The 21,911-nt window shown below is 54.5% G+C and overlaps 1 protein-coding gene across 1 annotated transcript in view; it reads left to right on the top strand.

Annotated features, from left to right (window-relative positions):
• IGSF9B (immunoglobulin superfamily member 9B) overlaps positions 1 to 21,911 on the top strand; it is a 39,026-nt gene that overhangs the window by 3,779 nt on the left and 13,336 nt on the right. The window contains exons 4-18 of the mRNA XM_031556840.1: positions 446 to 597; positions 1,654 to 1,771; positions 2,568 to 2,709; positions 2,821 to 2,966; positions 4,989 to 5,131; positions 6,650 to 6,790; positions 8,069 to 8,185; positions 9,915 to 10,065; positions 10,413 to 10,536; positions 12,899 to 13,074; positions 13,834 to 14,060; positions 14,143 to 14,227; positions 15,917 to 16,078; positions 16,829 to 16,874; positions 18,192 to 19,814. Coding sequence (XP_031412700.1) covers positions 446 to 597; positions 1,654 to 1,771; positions 2,568 to 2,709; positions 2,821 to 2,966; positions 4,989 to 5,131; positions 6,650 to 6,790; positions 8,069 to 8,185; positions 9,915 to 10,065; positions 10,413 to 10,536; positions 12,899 to 13,074; positions 13,834 to 14,060; positions 14,143 to 14,227; positions 15,917 to 16,078; positions 16,829 to 16,874; positions 18,192 to 19,814 — 3,553 coding nt within the window. The remainder of the gene's footprint in view (positions 1 to 445; positions 598 to 1,653; positions 1,772 to 2,567; positions 2,710 to 2,820; positions 2,967 to 4,988; positions 5,132 to 6,649; positions 6,791 to 8,068; positions 8,186 to 9,914; positions 10,066 to 10,412; positions 10,537 to 12,898; positions 13,075 to 13,833; positions 14,061 to 14,142; positions 14,228 to 15,916; positions 16,079 to 16,828; positions 16,875 to 18,191; positions 19,815 to 21,911) is intronic.

Here is a 21,911-nt window from a genome sequence, read left to right as displayed (position 1 = left end):
TTTTATTTTTATTTTCCCCCCAAGCAGATTAAATTGCCAACCTCTCTTCCTCGAAAGTGGGCTTTAACAACTGCTGGTAATTAGGGGCGGGCTGTAATCCTGCCAACCTCTTTAATCAGAAAGGAGTCTTTCGATCTGCACTGCAGTGTTTTCTTATGTTTTGACAATAGCGAGTTAATGCGTGATGGGAAGCGAGGGGGAAAGCTGTGCAATGCTGGGGAGGAGAGAGTGCCATGGGGTGTACTCAGAGGGATTCTGGTCTTTCAAATAGTGCTGTGACATTGCTGTCCTTGAAGCTCCAGCCCTGTTAGCCTTTGGGTGCTGCCTGCCCCTTCCTGGGGAGAAAGGGTTCACGGGGTGTCCCCACCTCTGTCCCTGTGCCTCTGCATGACAGTGCTCATGCGTGGGCATCATGGAGGGTGACAGCACTCTGCTCCCTCCCCAGCACCCCCCACCTTCACGGAGACACCACCGCAGTACGTGGAGGCAAAGGAGGGCAGCAGCATCACCCTGACCTGCATGGCATTCGGCAACCCCAAGCCCATCGTCACCTGGCTGCGAGAGGGCGAGCTGCTGGCTGCTGGCCCCAAGTACCAGGTGGGTGCCACGAGGATCCCCACCACGTGTCCCTGCAGCAGAGATGAGATGGATGATAGTGCACGCGGTGGCTGGAGCCAGTCTTGCTGTCTCAGCACGTTTCCCTGCTTCCCAGCAGTGGGAATGGGGGGGGAGGGGTTGTGATGCCTGGGCTGCTGGGGGCTGTGCTGCTCCCTTTCCCAGGAGAGGGTGAGGGCTGGGACCTGGGGATGTGGTGGCTGCAATGGGGTGAAACCAAATGATTTGTGCAGGGGGGGGACTCCCCCAGCCCTGTTTCCCATCCCATAGGCTCCCACTCCTCTCCCGGGCAGAGATTCCATCCGAGCCGTAATTGGTAAATCAGGCATTGGAATCAGCGCAGGCACTAATGAGAGTAATTAGGAATCATTTGTTACTAATTGAAATAGAAGGATGAGGCAGAATGAGCGGCGGGGAGGGAGGCTGCCTGGGAGCACGGCGCTCGCTGGCAGGGGGATGCTGCAGCCTATGGGGTGAAAGTCCCCATCCATCCTCTGCACATCCTCAGCCAGGCCAGGGCTGCCAGGCAGTGCCAGGAGCAGGAGGCTGGGGGTCGTGGTTGCACTGTGACCATCGACAAGGGTATGGGGGGGAGTGGGAAGCTTCTCGTGGTCCCATAGCCCGCAGGGACACTGAGCAGTGCCCGTGGGACTGGGATGCCCACTGAGCTCTGTGCAGAGTGCAGCACTGTTGTTGGGAAACGCTTGGCAGGAGTGGAGCAGTTTAGAGTCTGCTGTGCGTCAATCACTCCTGCAAGAGATGAATACATTGTGAGAGATGAATACATTGCAAGGCTTACTTTTTTTTTTTTTTTTATTTATTTTTTTCCCCCCTTGGCGTCGAGCAGAGATGTGTGTGTTGGTTTATTAATATCTTGCAGAGCGGGGAAACCCATTTCTTAGCTGGCTCTACCAGCAGCCTCAAATCCCATCCGTTGCCCTCTTGTTGGCTTTGGAGGTGCAGGAAGGGAGCGAGCATCCTGCTGGTGGGCTCTATGTGGTCCCCACACCATCTGTGATCCCCTCTGGTTGCCCACAGGTCAGTGATGGCAGCCTGACGGTGCTTTCTGTCAGTCGGGAGGACAGAGGTGCCTACACCTGCCGGGCATACAGCATCCAGGGGGAAGCTGTGCACACCACACGTCTGCTGGTCCAGGGTGAGTGTCCTCGGGGTCCCCAGGAGGCTTTGGGAGCTGGGACATCCCTGTGTGTCTCCATTCGTTACGTGGGCTCAGTTGTCCCTGGGAAGATCCCAGCCCTGTCCCCATGGTATGGCAGGGACCAGGGTTGGTCGGTGGCACAGCTTGGCCACAGCCCACTGCCACCCCCTACCTGCAGCCTTCCATTAAAAACACCATCATTAAATAAACAAAGGAGGAAATGAAGCCCAAATCCCAAACATATAAATGACATCGGGGCTGCCAGCTCATTGGTAGCACAGAGAGCAGGGTTGGGGTTGGGCTGGGATCCTGGGCAGCAGCAATATGTACCTCATCCCCTGTGCATTGCAGTGGGAGATTTTTGGGTTTGGACTGGGGTCCTTAGCACCAAGGCTGATGTGAATTGCCAGCACGGTTCTGCATCCCATTTGTAGGACAGAAATCCATTTAATTGGGGCACTCCAGTGCCCACCCTGTCATCTCAATGAAGCAGCTGTGCCGATTAGCAGCCGGGCCCTGATTGCAGCTCGGTTTTGTTTGGAAAGCAGGAAAAGATTGAGAATGTCACAAAGTGCCGTGTCAGATAGCGGTGATACATGGCTTGCCTCCTGCTCCTCTTTATTAGTTAAGTCTTTAATTAGGTCAACAGCTACCAGCAGGGAGAGGAGCTGGGGGGTCCTGGCGTGGACAGGAGGATGTGTTTGCAGGGAGACCGGCCCCAACTTGGTCCCTATGGGGGTGATGGAGACCGGCCCCAGCCTGGTCCCATAGGGGTGATGCTCTCCTCCCCCAGGACCTCCCTTCATCGTTTCCCCTCCGGAGAACATCACAGTGAACATCTCTCAGGATGCACTGTTCACCTGCCAGGCCGAGGCGTATCCTGGGAACCTCACCTACCTGTGGTACTGGGAGGAGGAGAACGTCTACTTCAAGAAGTGAGTTTGCAATGCATCCCACACTGGTGCTTTCCTTGCTCCCTCACTCCTGGCATCGCCGGTTCCATCTGTGCTCCTCCTGCAGCTTTTCTCTCCTCTCTTCTCTTGCAGCGACCTGAAGCTGAGGGTGCGGATCCTGATTGATGGCACGCTGATCATTTTCCGGGTGAAGCCAGAAGATGCTGGAAAATACACCTGTATCCCCAGCAACAGCCTGGGCCGCTCGCCGTCCGCCTCCGCCTACCTGACTGTGCAGTGTGAGTGCAGTGAACCCTGATGGATGCTGTGAGGTTGCCTGCTCCCTGCTGTGCATGAGAGGGGTGTCCCCAGGGTGCTGATGCTCCAAATCTTGCATCATTAGGGCTGGTCTTATGCTGCTGCACAAGGCTGAGAGCATCTCTGTGTGCTGGTGGGGCGTCCTTGGGTACCACCCCTAAGTGAGATCAGTGCTTGCCTTCCTGAAAAGTGGTTTATCTCCTCTTGCTGCTGCTCCCGTGGGTGCTCCCAATTGCTGTTCTCATTGCTTGGGCACAGAAACACCAAATCAGGGCTTTTAACACCAAATACCCGCTTGTATTTTCTAGGTATTTATCATAGGTTGCGTGGATTTCTGTGAATTTGTAGCTGTGCATGGAGTAGTTTCAGGCAGTAACTGATCTAAACAAACGCAGAACAGCTCTGAAAGGAGCATTGCTGCCCACGCTGTTCTTTCAGGCTCCCCCTGCTTTAATGGGTAGTGTGCCACGAGCGTCCTATGGCATTTGACAGTAATGGTCCAAATTGCTACACTTTGCAATTGCAGTATTGCTCTGCTGCAAAAGACTGTAGTGATTTTATTTTATAATGAAAGATAGGCTCGAGCAAGCTGGGCTTGAAGCACGGTTCCCGATGGCCTTGCAGCTTGTGGCTGCAGCCCCACTGCTGGTAAATGCCGTGCAATGGGAGAGCCCGATGTGTGCTGCTGTATGGCGTGCCCAGAGGAGCAGGGTGCACACAGAGCTGGCACGGGGCTTGTGCTGACCCAGACTGGAGCACAGCCAGAGCCTGGCAGAGCCTCTCGATCCCATTACCGTCTCCAACCTCTTGATTGCATTTCTGAAGAGGTCAAGTTGAATGCAGGGGGATAAAGCTGGTCCCATATGCACTGCTCTGTAAGCTGGGTTATTGTGGTGGTGCGGGGCTGCCTGGTTTTGGGGAGCTCTCACGTGCACAGCTCTGTGCTACTGGGGGGGCTTGCACACGAGCTTGGTTGCTTTTGCCCTAAGAAAGCAGCGATGAGAAGGATCTGAATTCTCGTGCCAGGCTTTGGCTCTGCACGTTTTGCCCACTTTGCATTTCTGCACCCCAAAAACGATTTCATCCCTTCATGCAGCGTAAGCCCTGTTAGGATTTTCCCATAACCTCGTGCTGCTGGTGTCTAGACAAGATTGTAGAAATACTCGCTCTTCCTATTAAAGTAACTTTTTTTTTTTAAAAAAAAAAGCTTCTTATTAAAGAAAGTCTAGGTTCTCTCCAACCCACTCTCACTTAATTAAAAAGCTCTTAGAAGTGCTGTTAATGACACGTTCTAGACTCAAGGATTGCGAGACGCCTTCCCGTGTGGGCGGTGAAACGTGGGGAGGTTGGAGGCATATTTTAAGCGTTTGCATCCCGTTTGGAAGGGTGGAGGTGGCTGATTTTTCCACGCAAGCCAGCAGCAATTAGGCACAGGCTGTGAGTGCAAACAAACAGGAGGTAAACAGATCTGGACAGCAGGTCTCTGCTGTGCTCTGGGGTGCTGCACTTGGTGTGGTTAAAGGTTCTGGTGTTGCTGTACTGGAGTTGTTTCCTATGTAAACAGTAAGAATGGTGTTGTCCCCTTGGCAGATGCCTGCAGACTTGCCTGCAGCCTTTTCCTCTTGGCAAAGTGAGCTGTAGGGAGGGTGGGTGCCTTGCTTGATGCATGTGTCACCTTGTGTGTGTCCTGCAGGCTGAGGCTGTGCTGATGGAGCAAGTCGGTCAGGATGTGCCAAGCGGATGCATTTAGCATTTCGTTTTAGATGCAGCTTTTAATGAGCTCCAGGTAGGAGCTCTCTGGGTGCAAGCAAAGCCTCCCAGAAATGCTGGGTATTAGAATGGATTTGAGTGTGTAGCAAGCCTGGAGATAACAGCTTGTGGGAGCTGGGGGGAGCATTTGGGTTTTGTACTCATCACAAAAGCGTTGTGATCCTCAAGAGCTGGGTGGTGGCTGGGCTGATGGGCTCCTTCCCACCACTAACACACTGCTGCTGCCATCCCAGATCCTGCCCGTGTGGTGAACATGCCCCCCATCATCTACATTCCCATCGGGATCCACGGTTACATCCGCTGCCCCGTGGAGGCAGAGCCCCCGGTCACGCTGGTCAAGTGGAACAAGGACGGCCGACCCCTGCGCATCGAGAAGGTGAGCAGCCTGGGAAGGGTGGCAGGGAACAGGGTGGCTGTTGTCCTTCCGTGGCGTGTCCTTGCCTCGGACAGGATGGATAGTGCTGCTTTACCTTATCAGCAGCTTTGCTCTGAGTTAATTCAGGTGCCTGCAGACATGCTGTCTGTCTCCCAGCCTTCTCAAATGACCTTTTGATGGCTCTGTGTTCTTCCAAGGGCAGCTAATGGTTAAAAGACCCTTTTAACAAGTCTCCATCATCCTTTAATCATTGTTTGATGTTCTGAGCCATTAAATATTTAAGGAAAACACTCTGTATTTTAATTTTTTTTTGTTTAAATATTAACGATTGGACGTTTTTATTTGGCTTAAACTTGCTGTTGATGTGGGCTCCTCGGTGCCACTAATCTTTGGTGTCCCTATTGCTGACCTGCATTTCCCTCTGGACACAGAGGAACCTGAGTGCGGACTCCTGGTCTCCCCAGTTGACAAAAGGTGGGAGCTGGGTCCTGGAATTATCCGGCCTGTGACACAGGAGGTTTAACAAATGCCCAACAGGAGAGTGCTCAAAAGAAAAGGCAACCTCAGTGCCTCTGGGCACGTGTTTGACAACAGTTGGAAGGGACCCACAAAGATCACTGAGCCTATCTGTTTCATCTGGGGTACGACAGACTGTCTGTGAGTCCTTTGGGTTACTTGAAGCCTGATTGTCTACGAGGGGGAGAACAGCAGCAAGATAAATATGTGTCATCTGTGTGCTCAGAGCTGGAAATCCTTCCCAGGGAAGGACGGGGAGCAGCGAGATGCTGGCAGGGATTCAGACTCCGTGGGTAGGATTTGTCTCACCTAATTTTAGGTGTCTCCAGGGCTGATGGCTGTGTTGAGGACTGCTCACCCAGGCTGCTCTCGCAGTCCTCAGAGAGAGAAGCACTTCTAGGAGACAGCTTTTCTCTGATTGAGCTGAGGCATCCACGGCTGCAAGGGGTGAATCACACCCCGGGATGTGTGTACAGAGAAGGACAGTGAAGCTGTGAAGGATCTGGTTTGGATATTAGGAAGCATTTCTCATCGAAAGGAGTGATGCTGCACTGCACAGCTGCCCAGGGAGCGGTGGCCTCAGTGTCCTTGGAGATGTAGCAGAGCTGTGGGACACTGAGAGACTTGGTCAGCCGGCAAGGTGGGATGAGTAGACCTGGGGAGCTGAGAGGTCTTTTCCAACCCAAATGATTCTAAGACCCAATGATTTCTCCTCGTTAGCTAGAAAAGAGGGCTAGAGCAAAGCTGAGATGGGGGTTTCCTCGCAGTGAGAGGACTGTGTGCAGACAGGCTGATCTTGCCTGTTTTTCCTCTCTCCACAGTTGAGGAGGTGGCTTGGAGATGGGTTGGACTCTGGGAATGGAACTGGACGTTTGAAAGTGATTTGGGAATCTCCAGGAGACACACCAGCCACCCTGGGCTTAGATGTTGGGGTTGGCTGAAGGGAAAATTAAGCAGTGGTGCGTGTAGGATGCATCAAATCCCTCTTTCTCACCACCACAGTACTCTGGCTGGAACCTGCTGGAAGATGGGTCGATCCGAATTGAGGAGGCAACCGAAGATGCTCTCGGCACTTACACCTGTGTGCCTTATAACGCCCTGGGTACGATGGGCCAGTCTCCCCCTGCCCGACTGGTACTGAAGGTAATGTGCACAGTGCAGCCCTGGCTCTGCAGCCAGCGCTTTGGCTGGGTGTGGGATGCTGGGCACTGCTGGGTGCCCCCTGATGTGTCTGCTTTTCTACCTGTGTGACTCAGCTTGCTCAAACCTATTGCCTTTTGCTGTGAGCTTTGTTCCTTATTTGAGAAAGGCGAGGACAGAACCTCATAAGCACCCATGCAATGAGGGTGACAGCAAAACCCATTCTGAGCCTCACTGCCTACTGCAGCTGGAAATGCCACTGTGCAGCTGCAGCACAATTTTGGCACAGGATTGGGCAAAGCCTGCTGCTGTCAGTGTTGTTGGCATGCACAAAGCCTGTGCTGCTGCATTGCCACTGCTATTTTAGGCTGTGCTGGAGCTGGCAAGGTGAGCTGGGGGTGCATAGCACCTTCAGATGCCAAATAGGCATTACCAAAACTCATCCATCAAGCATTCTTTAAGTTTGCTACTCATGCAACAGGACTTGGGCAATGCTCAGCTGCACTACAGGTCTTGCTGCAGAAATTGCAAGAGTTTGGTGCAAAGAAATGCTGAAGTCTGACTGCAGTGATTTGTTAATGGGTGTAGGTTAGTGGGGAAGCCCAGGCCCAAATATGTGTTGGTGCCTAGCACTGAGTTTTAACAGTGCTGGACCGGGATCATTTGAGCACTTTGTTCATGGCCCTGAGAGGGGCCATTTTTGCCAACGAAAGGTTCAGACTTGCTGACCCAGCTTTAGATTTGCAGAGACTTTTAATGAAAAGCTGATTTAAGCTGTAGAGAAGCTCCACGTGCTTCTGCTGCGTGCTCAGCCCAATGCACGCCGGGCTCTGCTGTAGTCACCAGTGCTGCTGGGATAGGAGCTGCTGCTCTTTGTTCTCTGAACAAAAAGACACATGCCTGCAAACGGTGGTGGTGAGTTGTGTTATTGCTGAGGCTCTTGCAATGCAGCTTAGCAAACCTCATGTGTACGCACATCCACCGAGATGGTTGTGGAGCTGATGAAATCAGGCTGATACCTGATGTGACGTGGGTGGTTTTTTCCTGTTTGCCTCCTTAAAATTTAAACAAGGCAACATAGCGCTGTGTCTTTTCAGAGAAAACTTGTGTGTGTGTAATTTAGTGTACCGTAAAGCCTCCTCAACGCATGATTTCTGCTGCCTTCACCTCACCCAAACTGCTGATGGTTCTCGTTTTGGGAGGGTTTGGTGGCACAGGGCTGCTGACATGTGGCAGTTCTTTGCGTGGGCTCAAGCTCCTTGCCTTTTCCCTTGGCTGCAGGACCCCCCCTATTTCACGGTGCTACCAGGCTGGGAGTACAGACAGGAGGCAGGGAGGGAGCTGTTGATTCCTTGTGCTGCTGCGGGAGACCCCTTTCCTATCATCGCCTGGAGAAAGGTACCCGGCCTGCCAGACAAATCTGCAGTGCCTTTGGCTTTTGGTGAATATTGCAGACAGAGAAGCCACACTCTGTCCCGGTAAGAACAAACTGCAGGTACAGCTGCTTCGCTTTGGGCTGAGCCACTGCCGTCCTGTCCCGCAGGTGGGTGGGGGAAGCCCAGCTTGTGGCCATCGAGTACTTAATACTGGGAAACCTTCTCAGCAGCATCTGCAAAGCTGAGCACTGCTCCCACCCCGGCTCCCTCCTCCTCGCTGATGCTGCTCTCAGGACCTTCCCGGCCCTACACGAGGCTGGCACAGGTGACACTGATCCTGCAGCACAGACCTCCTGCAGCAGGAGGGGATGTGCCACCACAGCGGGTCCGGGGGCTCTGCCCTGGGCTTGGCTGAGTTTTGGCAAGGGCCTGGACCCACCAGTGGCTGCTTTGCTGCCCTGGGAGTTGGAAGACCGTGGAAAGTAGCTGTTTTGATCCTGCTGGACTGGACGTGGGAATCTGAGGGTGTTCCCTTTTGCAGGGCCAGGTCCGGTGTGATGTCACCGGGGCTTTCCTGTTTCCCTTCCCCTTTGCTTCCCAACTTTGCTGCTCCCATAGGAAAGCCACTGTCCAGCTGTCAGGATCATCTCTTGGAGCCTCCTGTCCTCTGCCAGCCCTTCTCAGAGGAATCCCTTCATTGCCCTATGAGTACTGTCTGCACTCGTCACAGAGTGAGATGCTGGATCTGTTCACAAGTTATACCAGCACTAAGAGGACTGTAATTTGTACAGTTCTTGAGTGGCCTACTTAAAACTTGTTGGCTCTTTAGTCATCTTATCCATCTTATTTTATCTTCCTTCCCCATCCCCTTCTTATTTAGGTTTATTTCAAAATACTTTTGTGCTTTCTGACACTCTTCCTCACAACTCAACTTTGGGCTTTTCCTCCCCTGACATCATCTAGGGCTGAATTGGGCTGAGCGGAGGTTCTCAGCGAAAGAAGTAAGCTCTCTTGTTCCCCATCAGCCCTTGAGGGCTGACCTCCTCTTCCTGGAGGACTGCAAAAGACCTGGGCTGGGCACTGGTAACCCGCCGTGCTCCTGCTGCAGGTCCCTGGAGCCCATCAGTGGGATCCATGCATGAAGAATAGCAGAAGAGAGCTCAGAGCAACACGGGATTTGTGCAGCTTTGGATAATGGGCATAAACACAAGTTGTTAGAAGAGGCATCCTTCCGCTTGGCTTGAGAGCTGCCAGGCACCTCCACGCACGCCATCCTCCCATGTCCCCAGGCTGCCTCCTGCTGAAATCTCTGCCGCTGGCTGGGACTGAGTGGAGCAGAAGGGGCCGCTGGGATTCTCCTGGGGCAGACACCCACCTCAGAGAGTGTTTGTGGGGACACTCAGTGCCTCATCCTCCGCAGCAGTGACAATTTCAGCTTTGGATGCTGGAGAAGCCGCGTTGAGTTTTGTGAAGGGTTTGGTATCTGTAAGACTTGTTTTTAGGGTTTTAGACTTATGTATGAGTTGGGAATATCAGCCTCTGTTTTGCGTGTCTCCTGAGTTACTGCGCCAGGTCATATTGAAAGCAGGGAGACTGCAGCAAGCAGAGAGATGGGAGCCCTTCTAGTGCCTGGTGGTGCCCCATAGGCCTTGCAGATAGCTCAGTCATCGCGTTGCTGCCTTGCCTGGCTTGACGTGCTTCTGAATCGTGGTTTTTTCTCTTTGCCATGCTCCCCTTGCTCCTTGCCCAAGGTAGGGAAGCCCAGCAGGAGCAAGCACAACACGCTGCCCGGCGGCACCCTGCAGATCCGCTCCCTTGGCAAGGACGACCATGGCGAGTGGGAGTGCATCGCCACCAACGTCGTCGCAAGCATTACTGCCAGCACTCACCTTACAGTTGTAGGTATGGGCAGGGGATGGGGCCTCGGGGATGGCTGGTGGCACAGGGACACGTTCCTGGGATGCACTCAGCAGCGTGCTGAGCGTGGGACGGGATGCTTCCCATGGAAAGCGATGTCTCCCTTTAATTCCAGCTGCCATTGGTGCTGTGTTTTCCGCTCTTTTATTTTGGCCACATGCTGCTGGTATTTCTAGCAGACATTCTAGATAGGAAAGCCTTTGCTTTGTGCAGGCGGAGTCCCTTTGTGTCATGGCTGGAAGCAGATCCACACCAGGAGCTGTGGGCTGTGTTAGTGCTGGGAATCGCAGCCGTGCCTTTGCTCCTGCTGCAGCCCATCTCTCTCCCTGCAGGCACAAGCCCTCATGCCCCTACCAGCGTGCATGTTGTGGTTGCCATGACCTCTGCCAATGTCTCCTGGGAGCCCGGCTACGACGGTGGATATGAGCAGACTTTCTCAGTTTGGTACGGCCCTCTGTGAGTCATCCTGGCATGCTTTGCTCTCTGCTTCTTTTTCTTCCTAGCTGAGCCCAGCTTTGAGCAGCGGGGCTGTGCCGTGGTGGGGGGGGATGGGCTGGGGGAGGGTGAGGACTTTGCTTGGGTCGTGCTGTGATGCAAGGCAGTGCAAATCTATGCCCTGGGGTGGGAGGGATGGGAAGGATGGAGGTGGCCCTGGGCTGTTCTCTGCAGCTTTTTTCTGCTCTTGCTGGGTGCAGAGGAGCTGCTTGTGGGGCACTGCAATGCCACACAGCACATGGGAGAGACCAGCAACAGAGGTGCTGTGGAGGGCTGTAGGTCTGCAGTGTTTCCTTTCTCTCTTGTGCTAGCCAGTACATCTGTCTGCCCCAGCACATTTTAGTCTGCTTACACGGGGAGACACTTTGCATTCATGTAACTTTGCCTCTGGCATCTAATTTCAAGATAAACTGTTTATGAAGCTTAGCAGCCATGGAGAGGATGGAAAATGCAATCTTTAGAGAGTGCATCCTGAAGAAATGTGACTAAGCAGAAACGATCTCTCCCTCCTCCGTGTGAGTCCCTGGGGGCTGTTAAATCCCAGTTTAGCTTGAGACCAGTGACGGTGAGATGCTGTCTGGGAGACTTTACTCCCTGAGCTGCTGGTACCCAAAGCAAAGGGTACGTTCAACCTCCTCACAACCAGGCTGGCTCTGCTGGCCCCCACCCCGAGGCAAGAGAGGGCAAAATGTGTCTGCAGGGAGATCAGGCTTTTCTCTGGGCTCTGCACTTACTGTTGTCCTCCTCTTCTAAGAGCCACACTTTAAAGTGTGAAGAGAGCCCTTTCACAGGCTGGTGCTGATGTCCTCCCCCACTTCTTCAGCCTTTCTTTCCTTCCTTTCCTTAATTTGCCCGGATGGGGTCTGCTGATAGAGTGGAGATTGGAGAGATGCTGCTCGTAATGAGTTCTGCTCTGCTCTAAACTGAGGACGGTCTCTACGCTCGCACAGTGGGGTTGGATAATTGTGTCAGCAGACAAAGGACAGGAGAGAGGAAGAAGGAATTGAATGAGTGGAAGAGAAAAACGGGGAGGCGAGCGGGAGTGGGTGCAGCAGCACAGACCTTGCGTAGCCGCCTCTGAAAACGTCCTTGGGAAGGACTGATCTGACCTCCTCGCTCTTGAGACGTGTCTCACCTTGCAGGGAGGTGGCAGCTGCTGGCTGCCTGCCCAGCCCCGTTTTTCTCCAGACCCCACGCGAAATGAGAGCAACCAGAGGCAGGGAAGGACGTTAAGAAATTTAATGTGGGGGGCAGTGGGGAGTCGGAGAAGGAGGGAGAGCCCCACGCAGCTGCCCTCCATCCAACTCCTATGGCGTGGGAGCTGGAGTCTCCACTGGAGTTGCTGTGATTTTGGGGCTCTCCTGCCCACAGCTGCTGGGTTTGGTCTAGGCACTCTGCACGTGCACAGAGCTCTGCTGAGCTGCTTGTTTCCATGGCTTGCTGCTGCTCCTCCTGCCTTACCTTTTGCTCCCTTTACAGCAGCATTGCTCGTCTTTGCTCCAGATGGGTTTACCTGGCAGTGCACCGACAGCTCACATATCTGCAGAACAGAGCTTCTGCAGTGATTCTTTGTAAATCCTCTGTGAGCACAACAGAAACCTGCAGCTGAGGGCTGGGACTCCCTAGAGCATCTCTAGTGCATGCGTGGAGTTCAGCAATATTTGCAATATCATTGCAGCACAAAGATGCTGCTTTGAGACATCGGGCTCTTTCACCATGATACTCCTGTTGGTAGCAGTGAATTGGAGATGGATGCTGTGGTGATTGTGCTTTATTCACCCTGGATTTTGGGGTTAAACCTACAAAATGGGCAAAAATGAGGATTTAGCTAACCGCCTCCCTTATGGGATTGTATGTACAAGGATACAGCTGACGGGAAGCTTAGCTCTGGCTCGGGAGCTGTCAGGGTATGAATGAGAACGGGGCCTTGTCACTTTTGCAGCACTCCAAGTTTAAAAACAAAACAAACAAAAACCTCAGCCAACTTGCTTCTTTGCTTTGGGGTTGTGATGGAGGTAATCCTTAGAGCAGGGCTGCTGGCTTTGCTTTTGTTTGCAGCCGCCCTGCTGTCAGGGTGTGGGGCTGCAAGGTGGTGATGGCAGTGACTGTGATGCGATGGGACAGCACTCCAGGTCCTCGTGCACACTGACCCTGAGCCAGCTTTTGGGTGGCAAGTGTCAGCACTGCATCCATGCACATTGCTGCTGCCAAACCAAACCATCTCTCGGGAAAGCTCCATTATCACTCAAGAAGTTAATGCAGCATCTTTGGTACTCCCGGTCAAAGGCACATTCCCTGAAGATGCTCCCTTCTCTCTTGGCAGGATGAAGAGAGCCCAGTTTGGCCCCCATGACTGGCTGTCTCTCCCTGTGCCAGCTGGTTCCAGTTGGCTACTGGTGGATACATTGGAACCGGAGACCGCATACCAGTTCAGTGTCTTGGCTCAGAACAAGCTGGGCACCAGCTCCTTCAGTGAGGTGGTCACTGTGAACACTCTAGGTAGGTCCTCCCCAAGCACAGTGGGAGGAGGGCAAAGAGGGTTTCAGGAGGTCCACAGAGGAGGGGAAATGGCCCTTTGCATAGGCTGTGTCCTCTGCCTGGAGGTGGTGATATTCAGCATTAGTTTCCAGCTGCAAAGGAAGTGTTTGTGGAGTGTCCTGGTTGGAACCTGTGGACTTTTCCAGATGCTCGAGGCTCCTGAAAGCTTGTCCTAAGGCAGCTCAGGGGAATGGTACTGTGGTCCTGGTCACCTTTCATATCTTCCTGAAGTTCAGCTTGGGGCAGGAGTTATTAATAGAGCATAGAATCACTTGCGTGCGGCTCAGAGCTGGAGCTCTCACAAAGGGCTTTGAGCTGGGTACCAGCCTTGGGGCTGTCTCAGAAATAGGTCGAGAGAGGAGGAGGCTTTCTGATGCTGTGCCCCTTTTCCTAGTCCTTGTATCTTTAGTCCACCACTTTTTGGAAAGCTGCTTTTCTGTCTCTGGGATGAGAGAGCACATGCCTGGGATATGTCCTGACCTGCTGTGAGGTGGGGAGCTGCTTCTGCAGTGATGCTCTGTCTGCTGCTGATGCCAGCATGTGGGAGGGATCCCAGCACGCTGCTCTTGTGCAGACCCATATGTCATGGCTGTGTGCAGAGGCACGAGGAGCCGCTGCCCCAGAATGCAAGGGAGAGACCATGGCCATAACCTCAGAGAGGAGAGCATCTGCTGTTCTTCCCTTGACCCCATCTCAAAGGTCCATCTGCTCTGTCTGCAGCATTCCCTGTAACAACTCCAGAGCCTCTGGTGTTGGTTACCCCACCGAGGTGCCTAACAGCCAACCGGACACAGCAAGGCGTCCTCCTGTCATGGCTTCCTCCTGCTAACCACAGCTTTCCGATTGACCGCTACATCATGGAGTTCCGCATTGGGGAGAGGTGGGAGATCCTGGACGATGCCATCCTTGGGACCGAGAGCGAGTTCTTTGCCAAGGACTTGTCCCAGGTGAGCAGGGAGGGACTGCCATGGAAGCTTTTCAGGGTGACTCGTTTCCTTCGCAGGGTTGATGATGTGTTTGGTGTTTCAGGACACTTGGTATGAGTTCCGGGTCCTGGCAGTCATGCAAGATCTCATCAGCGAACCCAGTAACGTTGCTGGTGTGTCCAGTACAGGTAAGGACTGCTGCTTCCTCCTCCTTCCCTTTGCCTGGCTGCTGTGGGAGCATCTGCACTCTGCAGTGCTGCTCTGGTGGGGTCGTGCATCACTGTAGCAGTGCTGGCTGGAGCAACTGCTTTTGTGCGTTGTGAGCTGGGTTAGGATTAATGTCCCAGCACAGCTGCTGTCTCTCTGATCACAGAAAGCATTAGTCTGTAAGGCAGCATAGCAGTGTATTGGCTGATGCTGTGTTGGTGCTTTCCACAGCCGAAGGTGAATTTGAGAGCTGGGCCACTCTGCTCCCTTGTGCTGTCTTTGGAGCAGCAGTGTTGGGAGCAGGCAAGGTCAAAGTGCCCTTCTTGGTCCTTGCTGCTCTGTGGGGTGCCCTGAGATCAAAGCTCTGAGCCCAGCACTGCGCAGCCTGGAAATGGAAATGAAGGGTGCAGAGAGGGAAATGCAGCACTGCAGTGCGGTGTCCAGGGCGGGGGGGGGAGGGGGGAGGCAGCAGAGCTTTGTGATAGGAGACTGCTACATGCTGCAGTGTGTCCTCTGCACCCCAATGCAGCTCGGAGGAGCATTCCTCCAGCCAGGGCTAGGCAGGTGATGGCGATGGGAAGGGGGAGGTCTGCAGGAGGCAGAGGATGCGGTGAACCCTGCTGGTGTGGTTTTCCTGGAAAAAGCTGAGGAGCCGCCCAGTTGGTCTGCGTGCAGGAATGAAGCAGTCTTTCTCTGCCCCCAAGTGGTGCTGGCGCGATGCAGGGAGTCTGCTGCCTGCAGCCTGCTTCTGTCCTCCCAGTGCTGCTGCTCTCCTCTTGCCCAGCGTTTCTGATAGGGTTTGACAGCACATGGGGCACAAAGGCAGCTGCAGCCACGGGGCGTGTGTGCGTCCCGACCCTCCTGGGTGCTGTCTGCAGCTCAGAGCTGCTGCTCCCAGCAGGCAAATGTGCGCTGACCCTGTGTGTGGATGTGTGGCAGGAGCACTGGCATGTGCAGGATTTGATAACTGCTCTTGCATCTGCAAATAGCTGCAGCTAAGCTCTGGTGGTGGTTCAAATTCGCTCCTGGTTAGTGAATGAGGGTTCAGAGGCGTGGGTGCTGGTTCCAGCCCAGTTTTCATTGAAGAGCTGAAATATGCTGTATTCACAGCCTGGGGAAAATACTTGGTGTTGCTACAGCCTGAGCTGCATTGGGTTATTACAGCAGTAGATAACTGCAGGTTTGGTGCAGCTGTGTTCATTTGTGCATAGATCATAGAACCGTAGAATGGTCTGGGTTGAAAAGGATCACAATGATCATCTAGTTTCAACCCCCCTCCTCTATGCAGGGTCTCCAACCACTGGACCAGGCTGCCCAGAGCCACATCCAGCCTGGACATGAATGCCTTCAGGGACGGGGCATCCACAACCTTCTTGGGCAAATAAATATGGATTTGTGTGGTAGGAGCACATATTCCCCAGGTATCCATCAACAGAGATGGAAGGGTTTCTTTTGCGTGACACCTCTGCATCACTTGGCCTGCAGCAACACTGCCCGGTCTTCCCACGTGGGCTGAATTTAAGGCAGGATCTTTCCTTCAAGGTTATCATTCCAGGAACAAGCGAGCTGTCTTGCATCAAGGCAGCATTGCCCTTCAGACTGTTGATGCCCCAGGCAGGATGCACGTGTGTGTCTCTGTCTAACACCTGATGGTTCCTCTTTTTCCCCAGACGTATTCCCTCAGCCTGACCTGACGGACGAAGGTTTAGCCCGCCCGGTGCTGGCTGGCATCGTTGCCACCATCTGCTTCCTGGCTGCTGCCATCCTCTTCAGCACACTCGCCGCCTGCTTTGTCAACAAGCAACGCAAACGCAAACTGAAGCGCAAGAAAGGTGAGCTTGGCCCCGACGTGCTTCTCTCCTCGTCCTATCTGTCCTCTTGTTGTTTCTGTCCTCTATCCTGACTGTGTCGTGGTGGTAATGTTCTTCCCTGTCTTGTTTCTTCTTCCACCCCTGCGCGTCTTCAGGTGAAGCCCTGACTTCATCCCCCGGCTGTGCCTGAAAGCGCCTGTGTTCGGGAGTGGGACAGGAAGGGTGGGTGAAGAGGCGGCACAGAGGCCTGGGATTTCTGAGGGCACAATCTCACGTGGTGACAGCTCTTAGAGCTTGGGGGCTAGGGCTGGGATGTCCCCTTGGCTGAGGGGGACCAATGCCCTCCCCGAGGCCCCCCCAGCAATGGGCTCTGCAGCCACTTGGCTCTGCCTGGTGGTGTCCAGTGGCTGTGCTAGGCTAGAGAAGACCCCAAGAAGGAGACTCCATCATTTTCCTGCCCTAAAGCTGGGCCTGCAGCTACCTTACAGGGGCACCTGGTAGGGAAACCACCACCTTTTCAGGCAGCTGGGGAGCTAGAGAGGGCAGGGGAATCAGCTCCTTTGCCTCTAGCATGTGAAATTGCGGCAGCAGGACTGATAGGAATCTGTGACGGGAGCTGTTTGTTGTCAGCAACCATTAAAGTACAGCAGCAATGAAAACTTGGCCTCTTGTTGAGTGTCTTCTTTGTGGTTGTGATGTTGTCTGTGTGTCTCTCTGTCTTGTTGCGCCTCCTCAGCGTTCTCTCTTCTTTCCCCTTTTATTCTTTTCCAGACCCTCCTCTCTCGATAACCCACTGCAGGAAGAGTTTGGAGTCCCCGTAAGTATCTGTCTTAGATGTGGCACCAGGCTGTGGGTCTTCAGGGTGCCTCTTCCTACAGTTGTTGCAAAGGTCGAATGGAAATATCTGGCCTTGTTTTGTGACAATTTGGTTTCGATGTTCTGTAAACTTGTGGGAACAAAATGGTTCACAAGGGACAAACAGGCTTTGGAGCAGAAAGCAACAGGGACAAGCACAGCAACCTTTAAGAGACAACCTTGTGGATCTGGACATGTTGAGCAGGTGGAAATGAATTACACACCCAGCTTGAAAATGGCTCCTCAAGGGAAGGGCTGCTGCTGTATTCAGAGTCCTTCATGCAAGCTCAGTGTAGTTTTGAGTTGTTCTGTTGGCTCTGTTTTTCTTGGAAAATTCAGAATCTCAAATGCATATCTTTTCATTTCCTGCGAAGTCTCTGCTGGAGTCTCTTTGCACATATGCTCAAAGGCTCTGGGTCAGGATGCTGCGCTGGCCACAACTCCTTCCAGAGCCCCTCAAAAGTGCTTATAGCCACTAAGTAGCAGGAGCATCTTTCTGAAGTGGATGCAAGATCCTGAGGTGTGGACACCTTAAGGAGCTCAGGCTCCTGGACTTTTGCACAGCGTCCCTGTGTCGGTGGATCTTAATCTTCCTTTTTTCAGTTCATCCACCACACTGAAATGGCCACGCTCACGTCATCTCCGTTGAATCTGCTACCTTTTGCCATTCAGTCTTGTTTGAGGCTTTCTGAATAGGGATGCTGTTCTGATGCTTATCTCTTCCTGCCATCTCTTTATCTTTTGAGGCTCTCAGCCTTAAATTTGAGTGTTTGAAAAGGGGAAAAATTGATTTGAAACCATCTGTCAGCATCTCTGAGTGAGATGCTGAGATCTGCAGGAGGGAATGTTTGCTTGAGGTTCTTCTGGAGCCCTAAAATTGGGGAGCACCTCTTGGGAGCTTTCCCACATATGGGTAGCTTTGGTGAACGTAGGAAACTTTGGAAGGAGTTGGAAAAAGGCTCTGGATCTCTCTTACATTCTGATGGGACTGTGGAGCTTGTTGTGAGACGTTGGAGCAAACTGCCTGCCCTAAGGGGGATGCAAAGGTGTCTTGAGGAGTGGGGACTGTGTGTGGTGGTTCCAGCTCCTCTTTCCCACTTGCTTCTTGCAGCCTGTGTCGGAGCTGGCCAAGCCATCATGGTAGTCCCCACAAATTTCTTCCAGCAGTTTCTCTTTTGAGATCTTTGCTTTCTGGATCCAGCAGTTCTTCTGGATGAGAAGGGCTTGTTTCCCCTCCGGTGACCTCCCCCTCTCTTGGTTTTTCTCCCCTGTGGTCCAGGTTGTCTTCTGGCAAGGTGAGTCCGGAGAGCATCCGCACGCTCCGTCCCCCCTCCGAGTCCTCTGACGACCAAGGCCCACAGGCCAAGCGGATGCTGAGCCCCACCAAGGAGAAGGAGCTCTCCCTCTACAAGAAAACCAAGCGAGCCATCAGCAGCAAGAAGTACAGCGTCTCCAAGGCGGAGGCCGAAGCTGAGGCCACCACCCCCATCGAGCTCATCAGCCGCGGACCGGATGGCCGCTTTGTCATGGACCCGGCGGAGATGGAGCCCTCGTTGAAGACGCGGAGGATCGAGGGCTTCCCCTTCGTGGAGGAGACAGACATGTACCCCGAGTTCCGGCAGTCGGATGAGGAGAACGACGACCCTGTCGTCCCAGCCTCCGTCACGGCCCTCAAGGCCCAGCTCACCCCTCTCTCTTCCAGCCAGGAGTCCTACCTTCAGCCACCAGCATACAGCCCCCGGTTCCACCGGGCACTGGAGGGTCCCGGCGCCCTGCAGGCCACAGGCCAGGCCCGCCCGCCGGCCCCCCGGGCTTTCCACCACCAGTTTTACGGTTACCTCAGCAGCAGCAGCCCCGGGGAGGTGGACCCGCCGCCCTTCTACATGCCAGAAGTCAGCCCTCTGAGCTCAGTCATGTCCTCCCCGCCGCTGCACCCCGAGGGGCCCTTTGGACACCCCACCATCCCCGAGGAGAACGGGGAGAACGCCTCCAACAGCACGCTGCCCCTGGCCCAGACCCCCACGGGGGGCCGGTCCCCCGAGCCCTGGGGGCTCCCCTTCGGCAGCCTGGAAGCGTCCCCCGCGACAACGTTCCCTCCTCAGCTCCAGCAGTGCGAGGCGGTGGCCGAGGGCTCCCAGCCCACCGGTTGTCTTCCTCGGGGGCCGCCTCCTTCCTCTCTTCAGGTCGTCCCCGCGTCCTACCCGGGCATCCTGCCCCTGGAGGCACCAAAGAGTTGGACTGGCAAGTCACCCAGCAGGGGCCAACCCTCTGTGCCCACCACCACCAAGTGGCAGGACAAACCTATGCAACCCATGGGATGTCAAGGGCAGCTAAGACATACCAGTCAAGGTATGGGCATACCTGTGTTGCCTTACCACGAACCGTCCGAGCCCGTCGGCCACAGCGGCACAAGCACATTCAGCCTGGACACCAGGTGGTACGAGCCCCAGCCCCGACCTCGGCCCAGCCCTCGGCAGGTCAGGAGGGCCGAGCCCAGTTTACATCAGGTGGTGCTACAACCTTCGAGGCTTTCTCCTCTGACCCAAAGCCCCCTCAGCTCCCGCAACAGCTCCCCGGAGCTGACCGCCCGCGCCAGGCCCCGTCCGGGCCTCATCCAGCAGGCTGAGGTGTCAGAGATCACCCTGCAGCCCCCCGCAGCGGTCAGCTTCTCCCGCAAGTCCACGCCGTCCACCGGATCCCCCGCACCGAGCAGCCGGGGGGAGAGCCCCAGCTACCGACCTGCCACGGCCTTCACCTCGCTGACCACCGGCTTTTCTGGCTCCCAGGGCTCCTCCCTGCCCGCGGACACCATGGATGTTTTTGGAGACATCCCCTCTCCAAGGAGGGCTAGCGAGGAGATTCTCAGACCGGAGCCCACATCGACAACGGTAGCCACCTCGGGGTAAGTGCGTGAGACCTGTGGTCCACCCCCCCACCCCCAGGCCCTCTCCCGACTTTCCCCATCCCACCTCGCCCCTCCCTTCCCTCCAACTCCCTCCCTGCCATCATCATCCGAACTGTAGGGTCTCTCTGGGTACGCTGCAGCATCCCTTTTGGAGATGGCGTCCCGCGGGCTTTGCTAGGCTGCGGCTCTGCAGAGGCTCACACTGCGGGCGCAGGGTGCATGGCCGCTGCCCGAGCCGGCTCGGGATTAGGCAGGCGGCCTTCCCGATGCTTCTTTCCTCCTCCCCGACTGCTGATGTGGGAACTGGAGCTCTGTGGTTGGGGTGCCAGGCTGACAAATGCCTGGGCCGCGGGCCTGGCTCCTGGCTCACGTAGGTAAGTGTCCTGGTGTCACCGGCGGTTGTTTCCTCTTCTAGCTTCTGGCTCTTGGCTTTCTTCGAACGTTAGGGCTGCTGCGCCTGTGTCTTCCTTCTGTTCCATCCCGCGGAATCTAGAGAGCTTTAATGCATGACAGAGACAGCTATAAAAACCACCGCCCCATCTGCAAAAGGGATGCTGCAGCCCCAGGACGCGGGCAGGGAGAGATCAAGGACTTAGCCCCACCAGCAGCATGTCAGGAGAGGAAAAAATAACCCAGTGGAATTCAGGAGGCCGCCGGCACGCTCAGATCCTGCCCTAAAGAGGGATGTGGCTGCACTAGACTGTAGCGGCTGGTTTTCCAGGTACCAGGGTTGCTCCAGGCAAAAAGCGTCTTTCTCTCTCTGTATTTCTCCTCTCTTCCTCCGTCTCTTTCACAGCACCCTAGATCCCGTAGCCGTGCTTTTGTTCCATCCTTTCGTCTCGCTTCATTTCGGCTTGTTGTTGTAGGGGGGGCCGAGCCCCTCGGCTTGTGATCGGAGCCCCGCGGCGCGGTCGGAGGCGTTCGGAGCAGAGCCGTGGTTTTGGGTGGGGGAGGCAGCCTTTCACCCCGCAGCGCCCTCCGCATTTCACTCCCACTCTCTGGTACCTGGAAGCGTTATGGCCTTAGGAAATCCCTCCAGCGCGGCTGGGGAAAGGGGTGCGTAGGGTGCAGGGAGGGCTCACGGGAGAGGCTGGGGAGGGAGAGGGGGACCTGGAGGACCTGAGATGATTTCTGCGCGGCTCTTGGGAGCGCAGGTCCGTAGCGATGCAGACACGAACGCATAGATCCACGTCTCCATGCAGTCTCAGAGCCAGGGCACCCCGAGGAGCTCCAGGTACAGGACAGTCGCAGGACAAGTCTGTGTTAGAGCACTGTTGTCCGTGCTTTTAAGCAGTGTATCCATTCGCTTTGTTGATTATTATTTTTGTTCTTTTCCTTTCTCTTCTGTTTCTTTCCCCCTTTCTTCTCCAGCCTTGTTTCGTTTGTGTTTCAGTTTGGTTTCTTTCCCTCCTTTTTCCTTTGGAGTTGTTGACGTGCTGATGTGTTGCGGAGCTCGGCTCCTTGCGGGTGTTGATAACTGCTTTGTTTTTGATTAATCTCAGCTATCTGGGCAGTGTTGTCGAGACAAGCTTCTCCTCAGCTCAATAGGTAAGGGTGATCCATGTCCGAAAGGATGGTGTGGGTGCTGCGGAGGGTGGCCGGGAGCGGGGCATGAGAGGGGACATGGAAGGGGCTTCTCCAATACCATCTCTTCCTTTAAAGGGGAATAAGGAATTATAAAACACTAGGAAACACCTCTGGACACACAGTCTCTGTGGCTTTTGGGTTTCCCCTATCCCTTTGGAGGAGCTCAGAGCCCTGCACCTCGAGCTGGTTGAAATAGCTGCCCCTGGGACAAGCCGGCTGCAAACGGTGCTTGTGGGCAATGGCTCCAAAAGAAGTCTCCGGTTCCGTTCCACAAAATGGAGATTTTTTTTCCATCTGTCTTCTTCTTCCCAAGGTTTCTCAGATGTAGAAAGTGGGAGAAGTCTGTGTTTCAAGGTGGGCTCTGTGCTTGGCAGCACCTTCGCTGCGGTTCCAGGCAGGTGGAATGTTTCATCATTCCTGTGGCGAATGTAGTTACGGTAAAAGCCCTCCCTTTCTGAAAAGCTCCTTGGAGAAATCTGTAACACTTCTCCTGACCCAGCTGTAATT

Source organism: Meleagris gallopavo, chromosome 26 (genome assembly GCF_000146605.3).
Source record: "Meleagris gallopavo isolate NT-WF06-2002-E0010 breed Aviagen turkey brand Nicholas breeding stock chromosome 26, Turkey_5.1, whole genome shotgun sequence".
In the NCBI taxonomy this organism is placed as follows: domain Eukaryota; kingdom Metazoa; phylum Chordata; class Aves; order Galliformes; family Phasianidae; genus Meleagris; species Meleagris gallopavo.
Note: the sequence above shows the minus strand (reverse complement) of the source record. Positions and strands in the feature narration are given on the sequence as shown.